Raw genomic sequence first — 22568 nt, forward strand, 5'->3', positions numbered from 1 at the left:
TGTCCAAGCACAAATGTGTTAGGTCAGAAGGCAACGAAAATCTCTACTTGCCTTTCTAGCCATTAATTATTTGCATAATGCATGTGAGTACAAAGGTATAATAAGGAAGTCTTACTTTTTTAAATAGGAAAATAAATAATAAAAAAGTGTAGTAGCTTAAATGGGAAATCATAGAAATCAATGTAATTAAGTTTAATATAAAAATATGTATCATTTAGCAGAGATATATAAAGTCCTCCAGAAGCATGCTCAGTTCAGTTAAAGTTTCTAGAAAAACAAAGAGCCAGTATCTGTATTTTTTTTCCCCTGAATAGCCTTTCAGATATCTTTTTTTCTTTCCAAGAAAAAAATTTCTACTTGCTTTCTGACTCCTTTTTCATAGAATTCTGCCTAAGTTTACTTTAATGAAATTCTAGCATGCTACTGTAATGACAAAAGAAGTTACATAAATGATACAATACACAATTTTGAGTTAAAAGAAGAAATTTTATCCAAAAAAAGTGTATGTTAAGATTCCATCAAGTCTGGAGAATTTCTGACTGCAAAATTATAGTCAAGAGTCCAGGAACAGCAGTCTAAGCCAAGGATTTTAGTGGAGATTTCCTAACTACCATAAACATGATCAGAAGAATGAAAGAGATTTTGGCAACGTTCCTGTCATTTAAATAAAGAGACTGACATTTTAATTTGGCTCAAAATTTACTAACTCATTTACAAAATGTGTGGTATCTTAAAAAGATCTTAATAAGTAGGCTCGAAAGACAGCAAACAAAATGCCTACTGGAGAAACAATCCCTCATCAGGTCAGTGGGGTCTTTCTTTCACCTACCATCTTGTGCGGAGTGGATGACGGCTGTGAGGCTGTATGGTCCATCTCCTTTGTTGTTGAAAGCTTTGACTTTGACTTGAAATGCAGTGGAAGGGCGCATGGTCTCATCTTTATGAACGTAGCGGCCAGTATCTGGGTTAGTAACTGTCACTTTTTTCCATTCTTCCCCATCAAATGGCTTAAATGCCACTATGTAACCAAAATTGTTGCCGTAGTGGTATTCTCTTGACAAAGGCTGAAAGAAATTGAAATATTTAATAGGTTTAAGCAATACGGTTAACACGAGGAAAATACTATGCAAACAATAAATATGCTACACATGGAAGCATGCTTTCTGTAAAAACATTCTTAGTTCGTAAGTGAGAGCTGCCTGAAAAGGCCAGGGCACAAATGTGCTCCAACATGTGGTGACTTCATTTACCAAATTCGTTATTTCTGGAACACCCCACGGGGGCTCCCACTCTGGTTTTTTTTACTTTCAGTTCCTTCCTTCTAGGATGCTTTCCCATTTGTCAGAAGGTCCCTCTCTCACTTTCTTGAGGTTAAAAAGCCACTTGATGTTTTCCCTGGCCACAGGATCTGCCATTTCAAGACTCTGCAATAATCCATATAGAATCCCCCCACTTTATTTTTTTCTCTTTAATACAATAATAATGATCTACAGTACATATTCTACTTATTGTCTACTTTACTGTCTCTCTCCACTAGTATAACATAAGTTTCATGAGGGCAGGGTTATTGTCAGTTTCATTTACCTAGACTCTAGAACAAAGCCTCAAGTAGTATTTATTCAATGGATAAGTAAATGAATTTCTTTAGAGTTGAAAGGCTATGGTAAGACAGTTAACAATACTCTGGAATATCTGTATTGTAACCAAGCAATAGAAACTGGTCAGAGGAAAAAGAATGCGAAAGGAGGAAGGGATAACATTGCACTGATCTGCAGGAGGCTGGCTATAGTTCCCGTCTGACTCCAGGGCTGAAGTAAGAGCTCTGTTTTGCATTATTTTCTCAGAGTTATTATTATATAACAATTGCTCAATAAAAGAAGTCTGTGTCAGCCCTAACAATCCATTATTTATAAATACTGACTCAAAGCAAGTTCTACTGAGTATCCATCATTTAGTCTTTTTTAGCCAATAAAGTAAATGTGCCCATTGTATATTGACTTTTTTCACCAGAATATCAAAGTTACGGTGTCTTGAGGAAAAACCTTGAACTAAATACAACACAGTAGCTTGAATATCCATAGGTTAAACAGGAATGTCTGTAAATGTACAAAGGTCAAAGGGAAAAGAAGTTGTTCTTGTTTGCACAATATAGAAATCCTGAAGCATGATCACAAGGATGTACAAAATATGATTTTACATTATTAATAGAATAGCCTAACATTCCCACCATAATTTAAATATTTTTTCTTATTGATAGTTCTATACTTAGTTTTTGCAATTTAGTAGATCAGAATTAGCTATGGAGTTTTCAAAAATTAGTGATTCTCAGGTCCTAGTCTCAGAGAATTGATTTCAAATTTTTGAAATAGGAATTCCCAATTCTGAATTTTTTGACAAGCTCCTCATCTTATTGTGACGCACATATCTACACAGTTTAAGAAAATCAAGCCTAAAGAAAGGAGGAAGATGTTAAAATTTTCCCAATATCTTTACTTTTGTGTGATACACTGACACTAGAACTGACAAATCATTTGAGATTTGAATGAAGAAAAGGCAATTTTTTTCTAAATCTTACTTAAAAATGTGATTTAAATGCCAAGTATAAAATATGACTACAGAGCACAGAGTGAAGTCAATTTCTGCTAAATATCCATTTATTATATAAATCAATTTAACTCATGTAAAGAATAAAACCTGTCATTTTTCCTGTAGTTCTCAGAATCCTTTGGAGCCTTAGTTGTGTTCTTTGACTTTCTGCAGTGATTAAATACTAAAAATATTTAACGGATACATAGAGCTATACAAAACATGTTACCTAGATAAATGCCAGATGTCTAATTCAGGCAAATCTACGTTACCAAAGCCTTTCCCACCCCCAGTATCTCTCTCACTTCAAAAATTCAGCTAAGACGCATTGTTTTCCAGACATCATAGTCTCTGAAAAAAAACTCCCCTTTGGGTCATAAAAATTTAATACAATGTTTTGGACACCTCAATAACAAGTCCTTTGGGGGGACTTCTAAGACTGACTAATGATAGATTACTCATGGTGATGAAAGTAAGTCTCAAGTGAGAAAGCAAGCTCCAATTTTAAAACAGATGCTGATGCAAAAGATTTTTTAACTGAATCGTTGGAGTTCTGAAAGTCCAGAGCAAATGTGAATTGCAATTGGGTTACCAGGCCACAGAGAGTACAAAATATCTCTGGAATGAGAGAGTTGAATGTTTGTTTAATCTTTAAACCTACAGATACTTTAGCATCAATAATCTGTTTTGGTATAAGAATTGCACTAAGCCATAGTAAGCCAGGTAAAATCTGGCATGCATTTAAGAAAAAAAAATAATTTTAGTAATTTATTCTTGTTTGGGTTTGGGGCATTGTCTTTTATTTCAATTTATTTCAGGAAGCAAAATGGGTTTGAGATTAAGTGTAGGTAAAGCAGCCTATTAACATATGCAACTTCTTAGCACTTACCGCCCATGTTATGGTCAGTTCTCTGTTGCTTCCACCCCCACCTCCTACATCTGAAGGAGCCACATTAGGTGCTGAAACAAATAAACAAAGCTACAAATGAGAGGCCCTGTAATTATTTTCTTATGTTAGAGTTCTTATTCACTTAGAAACTGTACATGTTTTCTTTCACCAGGAAAGACAAGCTGCACACATGATCCAATGCCACATAGTTGCTGTAATAATGTTTTACTGCCAAGAAAAGAATTGGTTCAGTGCCACAGGAAATGTACTAGTTTCCTTCAACAAAGTAGTGAAGCAAATTTGCCTTCCCATCTTTTTTTTTTCTGTGTCCTTTTATTTAATATGGTTTTGAAAGATTAGACATATTTTATTGGTTAAATATTTCACAGCTCGCTTTGAACTCTATGACCTAACAACTCACTGTTGTGTTAGTTTTATGCCTCAATCTACAAATAACTGTTAAGAAACAGTGCATGTGCATTAACATAGGATTATGCTTCCCTGAGATATTTGGAAACAGAAATCTAAACAGCTCTAAAGAGCTGTTCTTATGCTCTTATTTTCAATGCCTAAATCTCTTCTGGAACCCTGTCCCATCAGTGACTCCAGTTCTCACCTACTTCCATCTTTTTATATTATCCTTCTATTTTTCAGTCTCTACTGTAATGACTATCCTTTTCAGTCTCTCCAGCCTTAAAAATCATCCTGTAATACTGTTTTCCTCTTAATCTCACCCTTTCCTGTCACTGAACTGCAAAGAATGATATATGACTATTTTTATACTTCACTCCATAATCACTTTTTAACAACCCATAATCTGTTTCCACTTCATATTACTGAAATCACTCTCTCAAAAATCACAAAATTTCTTTAACTACCAAGTGCAATGGCCTCTTTGTTTTTCTCCAAGTTATTCTCTCTCCTTGGAAGTCCTTCAAGGTGGGTGCTATATCTTATCAGATTTGTGTACTCTACCTTATTGTAGCCTTTACCTTATTGGATTTGCATCTAATTGGAGTTGTACAGATAATACTAAAGCATAGTTTGTTCCTGCACTCCAGGCAGTTGGAGACCAGCTACCCAGCTATGCAGGTGAAGACCATGTTTTTACTGAGGACACACATTTTCCCACACAACCGCTGTGGTTCAGTCTGAAATATCATTCCTGGCTCTTTTAACATTTTAAAGAACAGATGACATGTCAATGTTCTTCCATGACTCCCCAAATAGTCCTTCCCTAAAGGAAACTGTCACACCTTCTACAGAGTACTCATTTACTGAGTTACAGATCCTAACAAGTAATTGTGATTCACAGATAAATACTTCAAAACTTCCTCTATGTTAGCCACATAAATTCTTTGCTGAACTATGCACATTAATTGCACAGAAACAAACAAAATACAGGCTTTTCTTTATATCTATAAAACTATATGGTTTCCTTTCCTGATTAAGAAATTAATGTGAAGCTTGAGAGATTATATTTTATTATTCTATTTTATTATTTTATTATTTATTATTAACTGTCACCACTTGAGTGTTAGAAATTAAATTGAGTGCATGGGGGTGTTAAAAGGTAATTTATTTGCAGCACTTTAGATGAAATACATATTGAAGGCTGGGACATTAAAATACTGCTGGAAACCCTTTAAGCCCCATAACTCATATTCTGAGGTTAAAATTTTACATGCTATACAGAAACAAAGAACATGTCTTATAATCAATGAATAAATCAAATTTTGTGTTTAAGTACAAATATTGTGGTCACAGGCAAATAATTTCAAAAATAACTCTAGAATAATTTAATTTATTATATTGCAATTTGTTGAATCAAATATTGCCTTCATCAGGACAAGTATTATTTGCCAAAGCATTTCACTATAATCTTTTAAATTATAATCAATATTAGCCTTTGTTATTTAGAACAGAGCTAAAAATAGAGTATGTTTATGTTAGAGTGAATATTTTTCCCATTTCGTCACTTTTAGTTTCAGGTCTAACACATTTCAAATAAGTGATGATTCAAGATTATTTTCCTCCTCAAAGATCATCCATTGAGTTCATGATGCTGAAAATAAGACAGAACAAAAGCACAGAAATAAAGGTAGCTATAACTCTTTTTCCTTTTTTTTTTGCGGTACGTAGTCCTCTCACTGTTGTGGCCTCTCCCGTTGTGGAGCACAGGCTCCGGACGCATAGGCTCAGCAGCCATGGCCCACGGGCCCAGCCGCTCTGCGGGATCTTCCCGGACTGGGGCATGAACCCATGTCTCCTGCATCGGCAGGCGGACTCTCAACCAGTGCGCCACCAGGGAAGCCCTAGCTATATCTCTTAATAGAGTGTTTTATATCTTACTTGGAATAATAGAGTGTTTTATATTTTAATTTCCTTCTTTAAGCTTTGAATGTTCATTTGTAGCTTTAGGAGCTAAGGGACATTTTTTCACAAGTGGAATTGGCATATAACCTACATATTTGACATGTATCTGAATACCTAACTACTCTGTATTTGTATTCAGCCCTGCAGAAAACAGTAGGACTTGGCCAAATACTGATTCCTTTTAGGGAAGTAAATCACCCTGAGCACAAGGAAGTTTACTTAACTTTAGGCTCCAGGGCATCTGACAGTGAGCAAAATAGACTTTCTCTTAACAATAAATTCTTCAAAAGAATTTAAACAAATATTTAGGAAAAATACAAAATTCTTGAATTAACAATGAATAAACAATTTAAAATAGTGAGGCTTTTAAACTTTTTGCAATGATTTCAGTCTAATAATGATTCCTTAATGATGTTTATAGGAAGGCTTTTGTATTTCAGTTGTAGATCTAAAAAATATTTAAAAAGAAAATCAAGCCAATGTCATGATTATTCTTTCCTATGAAAAGAAACTGTTACCAATTTTACTTGTAAATTTGAATGCTTAAATATTTGCATATAAGCAACATTTGGGGTTTTGGTGTTTTATTTAACAATGTACAAACTGCCCTGTGACAAATCCTAAATTATAAAAGTCATGGAGTATTGGAAGAAAGGCCCTTGATTTAAAATATATGGACTACTCAGTTTTTGTTAATTATTGCTTTCCAGTTTTACAGAAATAAAGTTACCATGAATGTAGCTTCTCATTTCAATTTGCATCAGAATTTCACTGTGATTTAAAACAAATTTTTTAGTAAGAGATTCAAAATGGTATGTAAGTAATGTAAGTAATGCTCTAGGGTCTAGATAAACAAAGGGATTAAAGCCTTACATCTGCTTTTATTCTATCTATAAATATATTTTCTTTCTGAAGTCATTAATAAAATCAAATTAACTGTATAATATTTGGATATTCAAATGAGTTCTTCATAATTCTTATGATCTCCTGCTCTGATGGTGGACCAGATTGCTAACATTCTTTATGCATCTACCATGTTAAATTGATGCTCTTCCCAGGTAAAAATTATATAGGGTCTGAAATTGTTCACAAAAACATTAATGTCTTTAGATCTTATCAGGCCAAAATTGTAGTTTGCTTATTAATCTAGATTTTGTTCTCAAACAGCAAAGTTAAATGGGCGTAGCAGAGTAAATTCGTTAACTGTTCAATAGAATGATAATCTAAACACAAGTCATCTGGGGGAATGTTTAGATGGGCAGAAAAGAATGCTACAAACTGAAATAAGCATAATGCATAGTAAATTTATTATAAAGAACCCAAACTGATTATGGATTTTTCACTTAAGTGAAAGAATGAACACTTCCTAGTTTATCTCAGTGTATTAAAAACAAAAGCATCTAATGCATATGTTAACCTTGTTTCAAACAAAACAAATTATATTTGGTAATATATTTTTCTAAATTTTAATATGCAAATATCACAGTAGGTTTGATCACTACTTTTCATTATCCTCTATTAACTTACAATTGCAAGAACCATCCTCTTTCCCTTCTCGTTCCTCTCTTTTCCTTCTATAAATAATTTTAAATACCAGTTATAGACACTGTTGTGTTAAGCACTAAAGTTAACAATATGAATAAAATCTGATTCTGGTCCTGAAGACGCTAGTGTAGTAAAATTAAATATGTACAACTGGTTTTAATTCAATGTGTTAAATATCCTCAATGTGTTAAAAATCCCTAGTAGAAGTTTGCTGGATGAATGGATGAATGAATAAATGAATAAAAAAGCCCAACTTATTAAAAGACTCATCTAGAACTTAGAAATGATTTTTACATATCGTACTTAATTGGATACTCAGGTCAGCACTTTAAAATAAATATACAGAAAAGTAGCATTATTCTTTTTTTATAAAATAGGCAAATGAGTCCCAAAAGTAGTTAGTTAAATAGCCCAGGTCACACTACTCACATGTAGAGAAGCTGCAACTTTAACTCAGGCCTCCTGATGGCTTAAAAATCTACACTCTTTGCTTCTTTAAAAAAAAAAAAAAAGATTTTTCTATTACATAACTAGTGACAGCTGCTAACTTTAACATAGCACCTTACTAGCTATAAAACATGTTCTTAGCACCATCCTCCTCCTTTATCAAACATATCTAAAAAAATAAAAATAAATGACACAGCCGAATAGCTTCATTAGACATGAAATTAAAGCTCTCTACATAGTATGAAAGTGCTGATTACAGTGTTATGTTATTTTTTCTCTTTTCCTTCTTAGTTTGATCTGGCAAATAAATAGCAAAGTTGTCAAAACAAACCTGAATGTACCGTTTTAGGATATCGACTTACCAACTGCACCTGCAGAGCTATTAGCTATGGGGGTATGTCTTACAATGACACATCACTTTGAAGGATGCTTCTCTTATCTCTTATTTACAGTCAAAATTAAATGGGTTACAATGATTACAAACACATCTTCTAATTCTTCATTTGGGGCCATCCATTTTATAATGCACTTGTCTGAAACCAAAGAATATACCCAACTGTGCCTGGCAATCTTAAAATTAAGTAATTGGACAGATAAGGGCATATGCCGCACTAGATAATGTCCTGTCTTTCAATCAGTATAATGAGGCACAGGAGCAACCTTTCCATCAAATGGGAACCAGCCTTTATCCCACATAACGTATGCTGGCATCTCTTAGAGAATTGTTATAATGGTACGTGACAAGACAAACATCCCCCTGTTTCAGAAAGTATTTTTATTTTTTTGTAAGGATAAAAAATGTAAATGTCCAATTTTATGAATATTCAATTTTTCAAAAATAAGATGAAATGAAAAACAGAAATTAAAGAGAAAGTCTGTTGGATTGTATTGTATTAAATATATAAATTATTCCTTTAAGATGATTAAAATTACATGAAATTATATGATCCTCTTTTATGTTAATAAAAATGGAAATATATTGCCAAAAGAGGTGATCAATATTTTCTTATAAGCATATTAAAGCTTAAAATGAGCATTAATGGCATAATAAAAATTTTATTCAGAAAATATTATGCACTAGACAGCACTAACTTTGCTTTCCTTACATGTTTTTAATCATAAAAAAATTCGTAAGATAAATAATTTCCACTTAGAGATGAGAAACCTGAGACTCAGAGAGGTTAAGTAACATGCCTCTAATCACAGAGTTTTAAATGATGGAACCAGTATTCTACTAAAGGATCAGTGTCTCAGAGCTTTAATACTGCATATTGCCCTCCTAGAAAATTATTTAGGAATGAAGCTTTTAGAATTGCAAAGCCCTGAATTTGAATACTAGCTCTGCTTCACATTAACCAAGTGTAATCTTGACTTATTTGTCTGTAAAATTAGGATAAATAATACCAGTTGCCTAAAGTCATTGTGGGAATTAAGTGGAGCAATGCAAGTAGAGAGTTTAGCACTCTGTGATAACATACAGCAAGTGCATAAATGATAGTAGCCACAAAACTTGATTAATAAAGGATCCAAAAATATTTTCTTATGAAAGATTAACAAATGTATTAGAGGTTATAGGATTTATTTTTTCACAACTGAAAGGAAGGCATCATCTTATTATATCACGATTGGGCCAAATCTTGCATTGTGAATAAGACCGTTATCACTTCATATGTTTGTTTTGTGTATGAAGGCCTTTAAGAGAAGTTATTTTCCAAGTACACTAGAGAGAGAATTAATTCCTTAACAAAATACCATTTGAGCAAACATGTTAGAGGTCATGCTTAATGAAGGTGATGCCAAAAGTTGTTAGTTGAAAGTAACAACCATACCAAAATTTTAGGTTTGATATCACTAAAACAAATTTTTCCCAGCATTTCTAAAGATAAGAAGACATTAAGGTTGGAAAGTCTTCAGAGTTACATACAAACTACAGGTAGCAAGCACATCAAAAAGTATTCTTATCTTCTAAATATGATACTAAATATAAATTATATTTATAGATTCACAGATGAAAGAATCAGATTGAATCTTTCTTTCTGAAACATGTTTTGCTGTTGCTGTTCTTAAAAATATTTAATTTAATCAAATATACACTGAGATTAAAAAAAAAATCCGAGTTCTTATAATTCTGTCCAGACAATCAACCGAAGTATACTAAAGCAATCATTTTTGAAATAAATAATACATAATTTTTTGGTAACAGAGTTCCTACAATTTTTTGGTAACAGCGGGGAGGGTCTACTCCTATCATCAATGCCAGAGAAAGTATCTTCCCTCCCCATGAACAATGTTGTTTTTGGATCAGAATTAATTCATATTGTGCTAGTCAACAGATCACAGAAAATTAACCAAGCTCAATGAGATTAAAAAAGGCCTATATCTGAGATAAGCATGTTATAATTTTTAACTGAAATAAGTTTGCTTAGACCAACTTAATCATTTGATATTTTTGCAATTTTATTTTGAAAATGAATACTTGTTATATCAAAGCAAGTGCATGATCTCTCAGCATGAATTATGTGGTTGAAACCACCAGTCAGATAATGTGCCAGTTCCTTTTTATTTTTGTTTTTCAAGAAAGGGCAACTGTGTTCAGTCCATCACACAGAAACTTCTATTACAAACATAGGAGGCTCTAGGGAATAATCAAAACCAAACAAACACAAGGATCCTGGCTATGTGGTATCTGTGTTCTCTAAAGCTGCACCATATATTACCTCCGTATCCTAATGAGATTTCTGCAAGGCAGAGAAAAAGGAACAATTGTGTTCATTTCACAGGTGGATATAGTAAAACAAAAAACGGTGTTTAAGTCATATCTAGCTCTGTAACTTAGAATGAAATATGAGCTTCTACTAGAACGCAAAAATAAAGGTTCATATAAATGGCTGTGTGTTTAGGAGTCCTGCTTGAGAAAACACCTTTAAGAGAGAAAGTTGAATGTATCAGGTCTGTGTTTGAATTCTGAATCTTGCAAGTAGTTATATTAACCTAGGTAAACTGTTCAGTGTTTCTGAGTCTGCTGCCTATTAATGAGCATTGGATTGTAATACCTACCTCAAAATATTATTGTGAGGATTAACTGAAATGTATCTGAAAATGCTCAGCACAGATCAGTATTTTAGTGTTTCTGTTCTTCCTTTATTACAGAATCATCAGTTTTATCTGATAAATTACATGAAATTACATGAAACTTTAAGAGATAATTTATTGATGGCAGTCTCTGTGAATAACTTGGCTTTAAAAACTAAAGACAGTACAATTCATAATTCTATTAAGAAGTTAGGCCAAGGAATTGACGTAGCCAGAAATGTGGATAAGTGATATTAAGATATCACAGCAGAATTTTAATGGCATTCTGTCATCCATTTAAAATATTTTCCCCCAAATAAAGCACTGAAGTTTGGCAAGGCGCAGTAAAAATAAACTCAGAGAGTCTACAAAACATTTTCTTTTTCATAGACAGGGAATAATAAAGAAGAGTTATTATTAGAATCAGAACAATATTTTTGCCTAGAAATTCAAGGGTGAAGGAAAACAGAGTGGGGTATTTCTTGTATAAAAGGCTATTAAAATGGAGTTGGTATTTAGCATAAAAATGTGAACCTAAATTGGAAGAATAGCCATGGTTGAGCTGTGATAAAAGAGCATTTAGAGTGACACCTAATATTAAAAGAACACATTATAGCTATTTCTGAGATGCTCTGACTCCCCAGGTGGTATAGATCCAAGAGACCCCATCACATTCCCTCCTTGCCAGGCTCACCCTGCTCTCCTGCCCATACCCTCCACCTACGTGGCTGTTCGGTTATCCATGTCTTTGAGAGAGAAAACAAATTGTGAGCCTTCTAAATCATGGAATCTGCTTAACCATGACTCTGCCCGGTTAAGATTCACAATTTACATTAAAGTTTATATTCTAAACACCAACTCCATTTAAGTGGTGTTCAGTGGATCATATAGTTGCCTCTATTTACCTCTTTTCCATTAATTATGTAAGAATATTCTAAAGCTTTATATTTTCTCTTTTGGTTTTTGACTGTCTTGACACAGAATGCACACACCTGTGTGAGATACATATACACACATTTTTTAGATAAAGTACTTACCTCAGAGCATTATTTCCAAATACATTCAATTATATGCTAAAGTGTCACTGAATTTATAAACCTTTTAAATTTTAAAAAGTTTCTTCTACATACCAGCACCATCTGTTTTAATTTTGCTTGATGGTATACTGGGCTCTCCTATACCCAATGTATTGGTTGCTAGCACACGAAATTCATATTCCATCCACGGGATTAAATCCACTGCTCTTGCTGCCTCCATATTTCCTTCAATAATCGGAGGATCTAAATAAAATAAATATTAAATAGAGAATATTAGTTGAGTGACATCATTCTTATAATTCTCTCTTTTTATTTTACTGTTTTGAGAAAATGGCACATGTTCCATTGAGTTGAAATAAAAATAAAAAGTAGGAATGACAAAATGTTAAGTTCAAGGGAGTGAGAGGAGAGGTCCTTAATAGATAACACGTTAGAAAGAGAGATATGCACATGGATCATTTATTTATTAAGTACAGGGTGGGAGCACTGAGATTCTGCATTTCTAACCGGCTCCCAGCTCTTGCTTCTGCTGCTCGTCCACTGTCTACAACCCGAACAGCGAGGGGCTGTATTTTGAGGCAAAGGTACAACTTGTGCAGTTAAAATTTTTATGGACTGCCACTGATGTAGTGTATGGGTAGTGAATGATTTATTACTAGGGTACCTGTATGTTTATACTCTTTTGTAGTTAGCTTTTTAGATTTATACCCAAATCCTTTGGGGCACTGATAATAAAGGTTATAATAATTCATTCAGATTTATTAAGTATTTCTCAGAATTGATGCTACTAGATACTAACAGGAAAATTATAACAGGGGTAAGATACGTTCAAGACTGCTTATTTAATTGAGGTATGATAAAACATACAACCAAGGCAGGATTATACGTTAAGCTCCCCTAAAATATTCTCACATGTGTTTTTAATAATTAACTTACACATACATATGTATGTAAATACCTGTACATCACTTATTGGAAAATGTGTTCCTTTAGGCTTATATATGACTCATTATCTTATTACTCAAGGAATTTTTATCTGGCACTGCAGACCATGAATAACTAGCTTTTTAAGATGTTGTACCCATCATCACAATAAATGTTAAGCATCCCAGTGCCCAGTTTCTACTTTTAGACAAATTCCTAACGGCTCAGACTATCCCATGCCTCACACTGTCACGTGTGGCACGTGTGGCATAACTCTCTTAGACACTAATTTTGCCATCCAGTCTCTTATTTTGTTAAGAATTTGTTTTATATATATTGACATATATTTTTGACTTTCTGATTAAAAGTTTGGCTTTCCTTCTCCTCTGTTTTAATTCTGCCTCTTTATCTCCGGTTTTCTCTACCCTTTCCTCACACCAAATTGGGATTTGTTTGTCTTACTTCGTGTACATAGGAAGTTATTTTAGGTAATTGGAAGAGGGAAGATGAATTTTTGATTTGCAAAGGACTCTTCATGGAGAAAAGGAAAACACAGAGCTGGTTGTTATGACACTGGGTAGAGTGGCCTCCTTCTTCACTAGATGCCTTTTTATGATTTTGAGCCTCCTATAGAAGGAGCCATTGTAGTGGGTTGAATGGTGACTCCCCCCACACAAGAGATATGTCTATGTTCAAATCACCAGAACCTATGAATGTGAGCTTATTTGGAGAAAGGGTCTTGTAGACCATTTTAATTTTAAGACAAATTAAGTTAAGAATCTTTGGATAAGATATCCTGGATTATCTAGATGGGCCCTAAATCCAATGACAAGTGTCCTTATAAAAGAAACACAGCAAAGAGACATATAGAAGAGTGAAATGTGACCACAAAGGCAGAAATTGAAGTGATGCAGCCACAAGCCAAGGAGTATTTGGAGCCTCTGGAAGCTAGAAGAGGCAAGGAATGGGTTGTTCCCTGAGATCCTTGGAGAAGGTGCAGCTCTTTCAACACCTTAGTTTTGTACTTCTGTTGTTTCAACCATCAGATCTGTGGTAATGTGTTATGACAGACATAGGGAATTAATACAGAGGTTTAGAGGCTGAAGCTGATGGAAATATTTGTGAGTTTGTGAGTCCGGGGTGTCCAAGTAAAAAAGTATTATAGAAGGGTCAAGGAGGCAGTCTGATCCTCTCTCCTGCTTCTTATGCTGCAAAACCCCAGCACCATTTAAATGCTTGAAGAATGGAAATACGGGAACCATTCTAAAGGGTCCCTCTTGACAAGGGCATGGTGTTCTCACGATGGTAAAGGCTACCCTGGGGCTTTTTCCAAGCAGCTGGGCAGTCAACAAGTAGGGGCAGGTGAAGGCTGGATCAGACAGGAAGAGCCAGATGGATGTGCAGTGAAAACTACAGCTGACAGACTGATTCTGAGCATGTATGAGGATCCAGTATGAAAATATCTCCAAACAAATGGAAGATCAGGAATATGTTCAAAGGGTAGAAATTCATACTTTACTACAGAAAACATTTGGAAGAATGGGGAGAGATAAAGAAAGAAAAGTCAACTGGTGTCATTTTAGGGTAGGTTTTAGATTCCAGATGAGGAGTAAGGCCTGTGACTAAATGAAGTCTGAGATGAAGAGAGGAAGATGAATAAGCAGAAAGCCTTGGAGTTACAACCATGAGAAGATAGACCTCAGTGGGAAACCCTTGATCCAGTGATGCAAACAACTTTCAAAAGGGGAAGCTGGAAGTGGATGTTAGGAAGATGGACTTCCAGAATGTAACTTCCAAATGATTAAGGAAAGAATTTGATATCTATAAGTTAATAATATAGTCTAAAAGGATAGCTAACAGTTGTGAACACCTCTCTTTTTAGAACAAAATCAATTATGATCATTGTTAATACACACTAACATCAGTACTTATGAGAAGATAAGTATCTAAAACAAATAAGTTTTTGGCATATCTTTATAATACCCCCTCTATAAAACCATTTATATAAGTAATAGGGCTAACTTAGCAAAAAATGACTAAAGCCAATCATTTTATAAAAATGTATTTAGAATTAAAAATGGCTCTGTATATGGCCTGCTTTCCTTCCCCAGAGGGGGACAGGACTTTGGATGCATACCACATCATAAGAACAGGGTTTAAAAGTTTGCTTTCTAACTTTTTTTCCAGTCCAATCTTGAGCTCGGTAGCCCATATCACCACTTTACAACTTGAACTTCAAGACCGGCTATGTCCATACCAGGCCACACCTATAATATGTCTCTATGTCCCCCCTTGTTTGTTCCTGGTTATTATTTATGGACATACATATGTTTCTTTTACTTCTTATTCATGTTTGGGAACCACTCAGTGCCTGGTACACCTAGAATGATGTTTTGTAAGTAGAAGTACTTTATAAATATTTGTAAAAGATACAAATAAACTACAAATACAAAAGTTGTGCTTATTTAGAGTCAACAATGTCTTAATGCAAGAAGCACAGCCATGTGTGTAATTTTATTGTCTCCTTCAACCCTGAATCAGGCAGGCAACCGATAGAAGAAAAGAGGGCACTCTGTTACCTTGTCCCACTACAAAATATCCACACTCTATGGCTCTTATGCCTGTATTTAGCTCATAAATCATCCTGCCCTGTCTAAAGCAGAGGGTAGACCTCATCTCCATCCTCTTAAGCTCTCTCCCACCCTCTTTAACTCTGAGTTGATCCTTTTCAATTTCTCTCCTCCACTGCTACTGTGTTTAACCTCTAGTACACATTTTTATTTATTTTATTCTGAGCCTTAAATGTCCTTATAAAAGGATTTGTACCTTCTCCAACCCCTTCAGCCCTGGTAGGATCTATTGGATGGATTTTATTTTTCCAAAACCACCCACATAGATAGGTTGGAAGCAAAGGTCATCTTTGCTTTGGAAAGAGATTCTTGCTCCAAGCCAAATGCACAATAATCAGGAGCAGAGGGACTTTGTGTTCCCTCTCTTCAGCCAAGTTCCTTGCAACCTGTTTGCTATTCCTGGAGTCAGAAAGAGAGGAGAGTACTTGGCAAAATAGAGGCAAGTACCAGGAATCAGGACTGTGGTCTCAAGTTCCTGAGTTTTAACTGGGTCATTTCTGAGTCAGGCCACTTTTTACAGACAATTTCAGTTTTGGAAAGCAGATTTTAACTGTATAAAGGCTGTCAGAGGCTTCTTTCTATAAAAAACTAAAATGTTGTATATTAACCTGGTAGCTATTTAAATCTTGGTTTTACTTCTAAGTGTAAATTTCAAGCAAAGGGATACAGAATAAGAGACATACTCCTTACTTTAATATTCAGGTCAAAAGACCCCCTTTGGAAGGTTTTATTTTGATAACCAGCCATGAGCACTAATCTACAGGTCTATTTTCAAATACCTTTAGTCCATAAGGCTCAGAATAGAAAAAATTCTGACTATTCTTTGGAGGAAAAGAGAAGCAAGCCTCATGGGTATCCCAAGGCCAATAGTCACAATTGCCTGGCAACCATGCTTTGTGGTGCTCTGCCTTCAGACCACAACAACTAGTTCCCTGAGCAGCTTCAGAACTAGGCACAATGACCTCCAGACTAAAAAGCAGATGTTTCAAAAATAACTCCAGGCAATATAATCACACCTGTTCTAGATTCTTGGAAGTTGCCTTAGTGAGTTCTGCTATTTCCTCGGGGTTTAAATACAGTTTGAACCCTTAGGATCCTCCATCTAAATCTAAAACCCAAGTATTTGAAACTATTCAGAAAGAATTACCCACTTGGGGATCTAGCTGAAAAAGTTGGTCCATTGTTTCAGAATGAAAATGGACAATTAAAGGCCTCTCTTTGGCTCTGACACAACTACTCAGTGTGATGTTAGAGGCTCTAGACCCAACCTGTAGATCATCTGGCAGGACTCAGAGAAGAGCCAGAGGTGTGACAATGTTCCTTGCAGAGAAAGAGAATCGGATTGTTCTCTGAATTCCCAGAAAATGTGATTCTTTGTTTCTTCTCTATGGAAAGTTTGCATGCTGCCTCATAAAAACCCAGAAGTTTATCTTTGAAATAAGAGCAACAAAAGTGAAGCTATGGAAAGGCAAAAAATAAAACAGTAAATTCTAAAATGTAAATGTCCTACAAGGAGCCTAACGCTTTTTCATTTTTTTAACCTATCAATTTGACAAAGATTTAAAAAGAAAATACTAAATACTAAGTAAAGGTATGGTGGAAGAGACACTTATATACTGTTGATTGGAATAAAACTTATTCCACCTTTCTACAGCGTAATTTTGTAGTAAGCTCATGGGCTTAAGCATGCGTACACTCAATAATTTAACTCACAAATGTCTATTCTGAGGAAATAATCTAAAATTCAGAGGAACATTTATGTGCCACGACGATAATTGCAGAGGATTGGTAACAATTAATTCTAGTCTTCCGCAAGACAAAACTTTAAATATAAAGACACTTTTCTTCTCCTTTTTCAAGAACATATCTGAGGTTCTCTCAATTGCTCCTCATAGCACAGTTTCCAGGCCATTTTATATTCTGGCCAACATTCCTTTTCCACACACACACACACACACACACACACACACCATCACCAACAATATTCTATAATTTTTCCTCTGAAAGTAGCAGCACGGAATCCAACACACATTCTAAACGTGACCTGAGCATCTTGTAGAACCCTAGGAATGGTATCAGGTTTCTGTTGTCCATCCCCAAAAATGTTCCGGAGAAGTAATGCTTACAGTTGATTGTTTTAAAGATCTACAGTCTATTATTCTCATTATTCTAAATATAATCATTGGAATGCTGAAAGTTGGTATCTTTGAAAAATATTTATTGGACACCTTAACTAATTACCTGCATGAAATTGAATTTAATCCTATACCTTCTTTTTTCAGTGGACACCACTGTAAATAAGAACCACGTGATTTTTATTTCTACATTGGTTATAAATTTTTTTTTCCACTTCCACTTAGGACACAGTCACAATAACTTTACTGACCAACTAACAGGAAGAACATGCAAGATAATCTACAAAATAATAGTTTTTTTTAGAGCCCATTGGAGAGCTGAGTTTGTGAAGAAATCCAATGAACTAAAGTCATCATCAGTAGCGTCATGGGGAGAGGAGGATTTAGTCATAGACGTTCATAAGAAAAAGGCAGTTTAACTTTTCATAGATATTTAAAGATAAAGTGCAGTCTGGCATGGCTATTTTGAATCCCTGGGAGCCCCAAATCAAGGAGAGTCCTTACCTGTTGACTAATTCTTTCTCTGTAGGCTTTACCAGATGCATTCAAGAAAGTTCGGAAGCCGGACAAGAGTGCTGAGAGACCACCCTTAAAGGCATAGACACCTCAGATCTGCTCAAATCTAAGAGCACAGCAGGAAAATTGAGACCCTGCATGCACTCTGAGCCTTACACTGGATATAAGTGAGTGCCCATGTGTGGCTGGGTGAGTGGTAAGAGGGTAACAGAGATTTGCCTCCCATCTGAGGAGCAGGTGCTTTGGATCTGTGAAGTCTGAGGGAAGGATAGGAGAACTGAGAAAATTCTCCCCCACCGCCCCAGCACTCTGTGCTTTAGACTGATTATCAGACAACAGCTGTCTGAGGCAGGAGCAGGGGAGGAGCAAGAGCCCTCTCTGATGTCCAAGCTGGAGAAGAAAGCTGAAGTCTGATAGGAAGACTGGAAAACCTCCAGACATGCAATATGGGGGAAAGGTTGTGATCCTGTACTCAAAACACTTAAAGCCTGTATAGAACTGAATTTAACAGCAAAGCTCAGATCATCTCAATGACAGATTAGATTGACTCAACCCCTGAAAGAATGACATGAATTTTCCTGGGAAAAAAATATTTACTCAGCCTCTTCTGTTCTTTTACACACAATGTTTGAAAATCAATCAACACACACACACACACACACACACAGTGTCCACGATCTGTGGAACACATCAAACAATCTAACATATATTTCACTAGAGACCAAGAAGAGCGAGAGTGGGACAGAGGAATATCTAAAGGGATAATGTCTGAGAATTTCCAAGGCTGAAGGAAGATATCACCTCAAAGGTCTAAGTTGCCAGTAAACTGCATCTGGATAAATATATTCTCATCAAGCTGAAAAGCAAATACAAAGGGAAATCTTGAGAGCAGCTAGAGAATATGGACACATTAAATACAGGAATATAAGGTAAAAAGAATAGTCTTCTTGTCAGAAACAATGAAGGCAAAAAGACAAAGACACTTTATTAAGTGCTCAAAAAAAGCAGCTTAGAACATATATCCAAAAAATCACTTAAATATTAAAAGAAAACTATTTGTTAGTGTAAAAAAAAGCTGAAGGCCTTTGACTTCAGCAACCTGAAGAGTTAGACATGTTAAAAGAAGTTCCTTACTTAGAAAAATTATAACAGATAGAAATCCAGTTCTACAGAAAGCAATGGAAAACCCAGAAATAGAAAATATATTGGTAAGTATGAAGGACTTAGAAACAACTTTCAGCAACTGAGAATAGAAAAGAACTTCCATCCAAGATGCCCTTTATCACCAGGGGCATAAAGGGGGGAAAAAAGCTGTCAACCAAGAAAATAAAACTACCTTTTAAAAATGAAAGCAAAATAAAGACATTCCCAGATAAACAAAAACAGAGAATTTGTTGGGAGCAGACCTGACTTACAAGAAATATTCCAAAAAGTTCTTCAGGCTGAAAGCAGTTGACCATTGACAGTAATTTGAAAAAAACATCCAAAAAAAATAAGGAGCACTGGTAAAGGTAATTATGTAATTAGAAAAGTATAAATACATATTTCTTCTTTCTTCTCTTATCTGATTTAAAGGCCATTGTAGAGAATATCTATTTATCTATCTTTATCTATCTACTTATGCATCTACCCATACACATATACATATGTATAAATGTATATATACAGTGTGTGTATGTAATAAAATTGTGTTGTTGGGCTTACAGCATATAGAAATGTAATATATTTGACATAACTTTAAGGGACAGGTAGAAGCGAAGTTGTATTACAGTAAGAAAATAACATAAGATGATAATTCAAATTGACAGAAACAAATGAGGAGGATCAGAAATGCTAAATATTTAATATGTTACTTAATATAACAAACTATAAATATATACTTGTTTTCCTTTCTTCTCTTAGCTTCTTTAAAAGACATTAAAATTATAGAAAGCAATAATTTCAGCAGAAGTTTATTGAATTTGCAACATACATAGGTGTATAATATATATAATATAGATGTATGAATAATAATCCATAGCACAAAAAAGGGGCAGAATGGAATAGTGCTAAGAGTAATGTTTCTATATCTCTCTGATATTGTTGGTAAAAATATGAAGTTTATTGTGATAAATTCCATTATACCAGGTAAGCTCTAGAGTAATAATTAAGTTTTTATATTTAGAGAATTTCATTAAATTAGTTGAATTTTTATGCTAGAAAATATTCATTTAATGCAAAAGAAAGCAATAAAGAAGAAATAAAAGGACATAAACAAATGGAACATTTAGAAAACAAAAATACAGTGGCAGATATAAATTCAGCTACATCAATGATAATATTAAATATCAATGGATTAAATAATCTAATCAAAAGGCAGAGATTGTCAGACTGGATAAAAAATAAGATCCAACTATATGCTGTCAACAGAAAATATACTTTAGATTCAAATATACAAATAGGTTGGCAATTGTAAAAGATATAACATGCAAACAGGTACCATAACAAATTGGAGTGGCTATGCTAATATTAGAAGCATCCTATTTAAATGCAAGTCTTGCCTCCCCATCTCCCTTCTCTGTTGTTTATCTTTATCACTAATCACCATGTGACTTATTATATATTTTAATTAGTTGTTTATTACCATCTCTCCTACTAGAATGTAAGCTCCTTGAAGGTAGGGTTGTGGCTTTTTTTGACTTTTTTTTTCTCTCTGTTTTATTCACTGCTGGTCAACTATGTATCTAGGACAGGTTCAGGCACACAGTGGGAGCTCAATAAATATGTATTTAATGAATGAGCACTATGGGCTCTGATCTAGTTGCTAGGGATAGCACAGTGAATCAAACAAAAGTCTTCCCCCTCATGGAACTTAATTTATAGTGGAAAAAATTTTTTTAATGGGAAGCATATTTTAATTGAGCCATATGTTAAGCATAATGTGGTAAGCATGGTAAGAACTAATGGAGATGATTGCAATCATTATTCTTTTTTCAAAGCCAAACCAAATTTTAACCATATGTTTATTTCATTTGCTCTCTAGTATCTATAATTAATGTAAATTTGGCTAGATATAAATTATCATCTATTGTTTTATCATTATCATCCATTTTCATTCTATTTAGAGAAGTAGAAACTGCTCATGCTTTATGTTTATCAAATATCTAAACGGTTTTTAAAATTGTTTTTCAAAAGGTCTGATTTTGCCAAGTATATTTATAGATAATTCTTACACTCACAAGCATAATGTAATAGAAATGTTTCACTTGTTTCTAATTCTTCTGAACTTCATACACTTATGTGGAGAATTACTTAATGCTAAAATATATCCTAAACCCTTGTAACAGATTTCAAGTTTATATTTCATTTATTTCCCATGATAGGAAGAAATTATCAAAAAAAAGAGGTGAATCTAAATTAAAACTTCTCAGGGAGCAATACAAATAAATTCTGTTATGTTAAGATTAAAGTGAGCAGGTTTAAGATATGCTGGGATTAATTCTTTTTCATTTTTTAAAAAACAGGAACACTCTATTCACTTTTGTCTTTTTTTCTCCCATCTGGTGACAACTGAGAACATATTTCTATGCCTCTTCTTTATGCATATGAAAGAAATTCTGACAACTGCAAGTTTGGTTAAAAATATTGTCAACAATGACAAAGATAAACAGGTTATTTTATCAAAACAATCCTCTATCTTCCTTCATGTTCTATGAGAAAATACGCTGATGTGTGATATTTGAAGACTAGTGATGACAAATGGCAATGGTAATAACTTATACACAAGGAAAAGTACCCACTTGCTCTTAATTAGTTTTTGTCTGTTAGAAAATCTTAATATGAGAGAAAAAAAAGGTTGAGGTACTAGACTTCTTTAAAAACCTGTTTTGAGGAAATTCAAGCCAGATAAGAACATATTCAGAAAGTAAAAAGTTATGGTAGTAAGATTTAGGTGCTTAATCTTTATGATTAATTGTACCTTTTTTTAGAATGCAGAACTATAGTGCCTATATAATTGGATAAAAAGGGTCATAAATAATGTTATAGATGCCATTTGCCAAATCTACCTTCCTTATAATTTTTTCCTAGTACATTTTAGACTTAACACGTAGCTCAAATAAGAAACCCAGGAGACCTCTCTTTGCTTCCCCATTATAGATTTAGACATGCTGCTTCTTCCCCTACAGCTTTAAAACATTTAGTTTGCTGTGGTTTTCTTTACTACTAAAACATTGGGATTGTTTGTTTTAAGAAAATTTTCAGGGTTGATGATAAAATTATTAAAACATCCAGGGTTTTTTTGTTTGTTTTTGATGAAAGAATTCATCTCAAGGGCTTCCCTGGTGGCGCAGTGGTTGAGAGTCCGCCTGCCGATGCAGGGGACACAGGTTCGTGCCCCGGTCCGGGAAGATCCCACATGCCACGGAGCGGC

At 34.4% G+C, this 22568-nt stretch overlaps 1 protein-coding gene across 1 annotated transcript in view; it reads right to left on the bottom strand.

Annotated features, from left to right (window-relative positions):
- The window catches only part of CNTN1 (contactin 1), a 229815-nt gene that overhangs the window by 62253 nt on the left and 144994 nt on the right, over window positions 1–22568 (bottom strand). The window contains exons 17-19 of the mRNA XM_060166540.1: window positions 12046–12195; window positions 3476–3546; window positions 830–1064 (exon numbers count right to left, since the gene is read on the bottom strand). Coding sequence (XP_060022523.1) covers window positions 830–1064; window positions 3476–3546; window positions 12046–12195 — 456 coding nt within the window. The remainder of the gene's footprint in view (window positions 1–829; window positions 1065–3475; window positions 3547–12045; window positions 12196–22568) is intronic.

This window comes from Lagenorhynchus albirostris, chromosome 11, assembly GCF_949774975.1.
Source record: "Lagenorhynchus albirostris chromosome 11, mLagAlb1.1, whole genome shotgun sequence".
NCBI lineage: Eukaryota > Metazoa > Chordata > Mammalia > Artiodactyla > Delphinidae > Lagenorhynchus > Lagenorhynchus albirostris.